This window comes from Trachymyrmex septentrionalis, unplaced genomic scaffold (assembly GCF_001594115.1).
Source record: "Trachymyrmex septentrionalis isolate Tsep2-gDNA-1 unplaced genomic scaffold, Tsep1.0 scaffold97, whole genome shotgun sequence".
NCBI lineage: Eukaryota > Metazoa > Arthropoda > Insecta > Hymenoptera > Formicidae > Trachymyrmex > Trachymyrmex septentrionalis.
The window spans coordinates 2711313-2719211 of NW_017306160.1; the positions used below are offsets into that span (position 1 = coordinate 2711313).

Below are 7899 nucleotides of genomic sequence, written 5' to 3' on the forward strand. Positions count from 1 at the left end.
TATATATATATATATATATATATATATATATAATCTAAATATCTGAGTGATCTTTCTTCGCAAATATCTCTTACAAATAAATATTTATTCTGATATTTTCTTTATCATGTGCAAGTAAAATATATGATAGTTTTATTAGTAAATGTCGTTAGTTTTAGATGAAAATCATTACTAATTGTAAGTGGATTTTATTTATTTGTACTCCAACATGATGTTATGCAATATCGTTTTTGATTAGAAAAATATATGTTGTTTGCATCCGGGAGCAAAGATCATCAATCTGTTATACTGACCTCTCGTATGACACATGTATAAGAATTTTTCAAGAATATTATTATATATTACTTGATAGTATTATAGCAATAACTTGAAAGATATGAATTTATTAATTTGTGAATAAATGAGAACATGTTATGTAACAAATTATATTTGATTTTTATTAGTAAAATCGTATCTTTTTAATATTTACTGTTCTTTTCGATTGTAATTCAAATATTAATATCCAGATTTTCAATGCGTACATATCGCATGCATATCCATATAATTACTGAATAATTTATTTTTAAAATTGATCGAAAATTGAATATATGTAGCTTCTGCTGCAGTTTTAATTTACATACAAACGTTATTTAAACCAAATTATCATAATTTTTCCCACGATATCGCGCAATTATACTCCTTCGATACACAATATTTTTTCTTCTAAATAATTTAGAAGGTTATAACTTTAAATTATTTTTTTTAATATGCAATTAAAAAATTTTTTAATTGTTTTTCTTTATTTTAATTATTATTCGAATTATTTTCTTATTAAAGGATCTATTTTTTTCTCTCTTGTTTATTCTAGAAATTATCTTTTTTCTAATTTTTTATTTTAGTTATTGCCAAGACTCTCAAAATTTGAATCACAGTTCATGTGTTTCTTTGTACATTCTCATTTATTTTAATTATTTAAGTACCTTTTAGTGCTTAATAATCATTTGAAAAAGTACCTTTTAAATTTTTTATGCTGAATAATTATTTGAAAATCATTCTTTAAGTCTAGGTCCACAATTTTGCTTTAAGAAACCTTAAGCAATAAAGCTGTAAGAAACTGAACAATCACAGTTTATTTTTTTTTTTTATATTCGGCTGTGATTAAATTAATTTCTTACGATTTTACAGCTTAAAATCCATTCTACAATTATGTAAATATAATTGTAAGTGATCGTAGTTGTGACAATTCACCAATCATAGCCAACTATTCTCTTTGTATTCAAGTATAATTGGTTTTACCACAACTACATTTACACAATTGTAGATTGGGCTTAAGGCCTCTTAAAACAAAGTTGTAGACCTAGATTTATATTTACTAATATTTCTTATATTTACTAACATTTCGTAAAATTTTTCTACATTAGTATGCGTTGTGCTCGCAAACAGAAAGAAGCTAATCTGCTTTAACCTTGATAGATGAAATAGTTGGAGTAGCGGACGCTTCATAGGCGCTTCCCGCGTTAACATAATTCTCATCCCGATTAAGTGCATTCGTGCTTCGTCCACTGTAGCAAGCACATCGTCGTCGTCTTCGTCTCGTCAATCACGACGCTGCAGCTGATTGTCCGCGATTTATCTCGGTCCCGAGTTTAATCACGTTTAAGTGCAATATTAATGCAAAGTCATTCCGCTGATAATCGTCTAACGTATCACATCGACTTTTAATAATAAGGTTCAGTGTGAGCAGTCGATCGGTGTTCGATAGTTCGATTGTCAGTGCACATCCGACGACCACGACTTGACACGCGACGCTAAGGGAGTGGTCATTATCGACGTAATAAGCGAGGTAATGTGGATCCAATTGATATATATATATATATATACTACTGTGGGCAAAAAGTATCGATAATTTCAAATTTAAATTTCCCGTGGTTTCCGATAGGGACAACCGAATTTATTTTGAAGTTGGCAATTCTGTCAGTGACAGAATGCGCCAAGGTACACGTCAAAATAGTCATTAGTGTTTGAGATAAGCGTCTGTTTGTAAGCACGTAAAAAGTGATTTGTCGTTTTTTGAAATGTCTGAAATTATGGAACAACGAAGTGCGATAAAATTTTGTGTCCACCATTCGGTTTTGATAGTCGGAAAGCATCGTTTCAGACACATCAACGCGTCGTTGTTTTTCCAAAAAATTGAGCGATTTTGGTATCGCACTTCGTTGTTCCATAATTTCAGACATTTCAAAAAACGACAAATCACTTTTTACGTGCTTACAAACAGACGCTTATCTCAAACACTAATGACTATTTTGACGTGTACCTTGGCGCATTCTGTCACTGACAGAATTGCCAACTTCAAAATAAATTCGGTTGTCCCTATCGGAAACCCCGGGAAATTTAAATTTGAAATTATCGATACTTTTTGCCCACAGTAGTATATATATATATACAGGGTGGGCCATCTATTGGTACGTTTTTAAAAATGCGATCAAATGAGCATACATTGATATTTTTTATTAATTTTTTTTTTGTTGTGAAGCTAAAATTCAAAAACGTACCAATAGATGGCCCACCCTTTATATGTGTATATATATATATAAATCTAAGAACGAGTCAAAGAACGTCCTTATTTTTTCGTGATACGTTATTAAATATATCTCTTGTGAGATATTGCTGATAAAAAATTAACTTACATTAAAATTTTATCGATTCAACTTGTTTTTTATCATCTCTCTCTCTATTTATTTTGGATATTATTGAACTGTGTTGGAAATTGAAATATGAAATAATATGTAATATACGATGCGTATACAATGCTAATTAGTATCAAAGAGTTTTTCTTTCTAAACTTTTTTCTACATTTGTCATAAAAAAAAATCGAAGCGCTTACTATAACAGTGAATTAACCTACATTTTTTAAAATATACATACAGTAAATTCTTCAATTGTTCGACATTTAAATATGACAAAACGCAACAACATCTTTATCATTTTATTATCGTAAGAACTATTACGTGCAATTAGCGTTTGTCTTGATCACTAAAGTATGGCGATTATTTATGTAACGGTCAGGCAGAATTATAGATTAAAATTTACATGTGATTATATACGTATTGTTACGGTCAAGACTTCCAACGGGAAACTGGTCACATCGTAGGCATGCATTATGTAGCACGTAAAAATTTTTTTTCAATAATCTATTATTTCTCAGTTAGCTACTGAAGCCATGGTTCGATTAATGCTGACAACGCTCATGAGTATCATTTGTCTTTATTTAACATGTAACAAACAACAAAGATCAAACAATTTTAAAGCGTTGCAAGCACGAATCGGATGACGGCTTAAGATCTCGTCGTGTGAACACGATCACGTCAGTATGTATTTCAATACGATGAGATTGCAGATGATTTGTTAAAGTCGCGGAAGAGATACCGTTGATCGTCGAGAAGTTAAATAACTACTCTGAGAAACACTCCTGAGAAGCACTCGTCTGCATCATTTCGCACGTGAAAGACACAGAATAGGTTGCGAAACGTTATCTAAGAACCTAATTCTCCCGCTCTCAATACTACGTGACTTCAAGATGACGTTAAATCAATATTAGTAAATCTTTTATGTTTGGAAATCTTTCTTTTCAATTGCGAGCGTACAATAAACAATTTGTCTAATGATAATCGTTTGGAAACCAAATTGTCTCCTAAAAATAGTATGCATTCGTATTACATTTTATATATGCCCATTAAGACTTCAAAAAGAAATTAAATAGAAAGCAACACGATTTATTCGATTGCTGTTGGTCTCCTTACATTGATTAGTTTAGCAGAAAAAGCAGCTTTGTAACTATTGTAAGATTCTTTGTTTACTGACTGCCAGAAGGGATAAGCATAGTTTTCGTCCATTTTTATAAATGTTTTAAAGCAATCTCATCATTTTGTTTAATCCAAATTGTATTTATTTATAAATGGCATGTAATAAAAATTAACGTGTAATTTGTTGCTTCTAATGTTACAATTCAATATGGCTGTGATTACTCAGGAGCCTTAATATAATTGGTCATACATTTAGATCCTGCAAAGAACTAAAGGCAAAAATTAATCTTATTTAAAAATCTTACTACAGTTTGTGTGTGTGTGTGTGTGTGTGTGTGTGTGTGTGTGTGTGTGTGCGCGCGCGCGCGCGCGCGCGCGCGTGCGTTTTTTCGCTGAACGCAGCAATTATATGCATAAATTTTACTTGTCATATAGATTATAGAATTATGCAAAATAAAAAAAGTGCAGAGTCACATTTATTATGATTAATAATAAATATGACTGTGGCTCTTTTAATAGAACGTATTACTTCCATTCAAATATTTTTTAAGACTTATAATTAGTACGTGCGGTTACAGCTGATTGAAAATTAATATTTTTCTCTAGTTATACAAGTTATATGATTTCAAATTAAACAAAGATTTTATTACTGAAATTTGATAATGTAAGGATTAAGTTTCTTAAAACTCTATATACCTATCCGCTCGAAAAATTGCTACACAATGAAATAGTTTCTTGGCCTATAATCGAGCCATTAGTAGTTGACAAGAAAATAACATTCATTTTATTTGCAATGTCACAAACATTTCGACTTACAAAATTTTCTTCAGTGCTCGCAAATTATTTATTTCTCTATTTCCTCTTTAAATGAATTACATACTAAAAAAGTTTGGATTAATTACAAGTATCCACAAGTTTATTACATAATTAATTGTCCGATAAACTTGAAATCTGTAAAGACGTTTCAAATTAAGAAGGATGCAGTCGGTTGATGATATTCAGACGGTAGTTTTACATAAATTACAAATATGCTAAACTATTCGTTGGAATTTTATTTTTAACATAACTACAGCTTATTTAAATTTATGACTTGACTGAATCCTCGATAATAATTGGAGAATTGAGCATAAAAATATTTTAATATTATGACTAAAGAATAAATGTTGACGGAGTAATGACTATGATATTATGTAATAAATGGATACTTATAATTAATCCAAATGACTCTTTTCGTATGTAATTTGTTAATTTATAGAGAAAATAAAAGGATAAAGAATTTGCGAGTACTGAAAAAGACTTTATAAGTCGAAACGTTTGCGACATTATAAATGCAGAAATAAAATAAATGTTATTTTCTTGTCAACCACTAATTGCTCGATTATAGGCTAGGCCGAGAAACTAGTTCTATATTCATAGATTTGTTCATATTTAGTTTGTTTCAGATGTACTCGTATACAAGTAGTCTCAGTTTCAATATTAAAAACACGTATATTTATTCGTTAAAATATTACATTTAATATTACAGTAAATGTATAATAACGTAATTCATTAAATAATCAATAAGTAAATAATAATATTAACAAATAAAGTATTATCGTTAATAATGTTAAGTAACTTTATGAAATGTAAAAACTCATTCTTACTAATTTTGTATTTTAAAGCCTATTTTATTTTGGATAATCTATGATTTGTATTAAAAAAAATCGGAATAAAATTCTGTTATAATGTTATACGATATATAAAATATGACGTATTTAAGTACGAAATAAATAAATTAATATATGCGTACAGTGTGAACAAGAAGACACAATTTTTTAACTGCTATCATAAGCTACCTAATTTATATTCGGACTAAGTGAAGCAAATATCAAAGTATATATAGAAATTTTCCATAACACATCTTATGGATTCATCGTTTGGAATAATATTTGTACTTTGTGTCGATATTGATACGCTTGATAGTGATTTTATTGCACTAGTTTAATATTTTATCGCTCCTACTGCTTCATCTAATATGCCATTTGTTGAATTTAACAGAATTGCATCAAGATGCCACACGTTCTAAACACCTTGTTCCATCTGGTCAGTTTAGCGACTTACAGCTTCACAGTCTATTACACCTACAATGTATTACGTTTTCCTGAGTACAAAAAGTTTAATAATTTCGATCCTGGCCAAAATAAGTACTTAACGGTGTGGAATTTGGTAAGTAATATTTTAGTTTCAATCATATTGTATAAACTCATCGTTTCTCCTTTCCTTAGATAAAATAATAATATATTAGTTATAATAAAATATATAAATGTAAAATACATAAAATAGCTAATACTATAAAATATGTCGCATGATAAAGTGAACAAAACAATAAATATAAGTAGCTTATACAACATATACAATAAATATTTTTTAAATAATATTCGATTTACGTTATAACTTCTATGCATAGCATGGATTTTTTAGTGTTTTAAATAAAATAAATTTTTATTTATATCTTATAAGAAATGAAATAATTCCTGTGAAATGAATTTTCATCTGTAGTCGAATTTTGTAAAAATGATTGATAGAAGTATAGATATTGCAGTCATTTTCTATCTAGATTGGTCAATCAGAGTTTGAAATGGAGATTGAACAATTTTTATATGGAATTCCATATATCGAATCTATCAAATTTTTCGTAGTCAATTAGTACACAAATCGATTGTCTGAACCTTCTCTGCTCGTGACATACGTAACTTGGTGCTTTTTTTTTACGTTAATCATTGTAAGTTATGTATTGTAAATTACTAAAAACTTTGTTTGCGCACGCAGATATAACAGTTTTTTAAACACATTTTTTTATAGCTTTATGAATTAAACATGGCCATAGGTACGTGTTATAGAAATTATAAAACATTCAATGAATAAATGAATATTAATGCTCTTGTAATCATTACCATCATGTGAATTATGAAATTTTAAAAATAAGAAACTTTAATATGAGAGCTTGCATTATAATATGCTTATATATAATGCTAATTATATAACTAAATTACAATTATACAACTAATCTTCTAGAGTAAATCAATTTGACTAGTTTTTATACATTTATTTTGTACATAAATAAACAATACTAGATATTCGCCATAAAAACCAACGTTGGCTTACATGCTCTTTTCAATATCAAATGCTTATACAATGACATTAAAATAAATTACTTTGCAAACTAACGACTAATTATTTTGTACATAGCATGTTGAGTGTTGGTGTAGTGCTTAGATGTTCTGTATTAGTAAATAAATATATAATTTATTGCTCTTCTCTTGTGTTTAATATTTCGAATAATAATATATCTCTTGTGATAATTCAAGATTTACAAGTATTTATTAGTTCACGTGATTTCTCAACTTTATAAAATATTAGTATCTATCAGTTTCTTATAAAATAAGTGTTGCGTAAATTGAATTTATTTTTGTTAAGTTTCTTAGAAATATGATTGTGTAAATATATTTTAATTTATAATTGTTACTTAATCTTCTTTTTGTATGTAATCTTCTTTTTTTTTTTAATTTAAAAAATTAGCAGCTGTGACATCTTGTAACGTTGAAATATGATATCTGAATATGAATATTTCTTTAGAATTAATTGGTTAGCGATGGAAAAATCTTTTACTAATTCATCAGTCATTATAGCGCATTAGTATTTTTATTTAATCATTAATAAAATAGATTAGGATTAACAAATCCTGATTTATCCCTTATAGAAATTTAATTATAAAAAGTAATGATTAATTATTTATTTTGAATAATAAAAGTATTGTTGTTTAGTGCTTTTAATCAGCTCAAAATAAGTAATTTTTAGTATTTAAATCGGCTAGTTATTAAATTGAATTTCTGTAACGGATGAGCTTTAAAATAGGTCAAATTAGAATTAACAAGTTCTGATTTATGACCGGATTATGTATGTTTGTATTCAGCGTTTCAGATTTAACAAAGGATGGAGAAATATCATTGTTCTCCCTTCACTATTGTGTCATCAACTTTGTGTAACTTCAAGTTTGTAGAAAATCTAGTCCTTAGAGTGATAAATTGCTCTTTCTCTCTCTCTCTCTCTCTCTCTCTCTCTCTCTCTCTCTCTC

The 7899-nt window shown here is 28.3% G+C and overlaps 1 protein-coding gene across 1 annotated transcript in view; it reads left to right on the forward strand.

Annotated features, from left to right (window-relative positions):
• Window positions 1-1541: 1541 nt before the first annotated feature.
• The window catches only part of LOC108756254 (androgen-induced gene 1 protein-like), a 22938-nt gene continuing 16580 nt past the window's right edge, over window positions 1542-7899 (forward strand). The window contains exons 1-2 of the mRNA XM_018499906.1: window positions 1542-1822; window positions 5823-5990. Coding sequence (XP_018355408.1) covers window positions 5835-5990 — 156 coding nt within the window. The 5' untranslated portion in view covers window positions 1542-1822; window positions 5823-5834. The remainder of the gene's footprint in view (window positions 1823-5822; window positions 5991-7899) is intronic.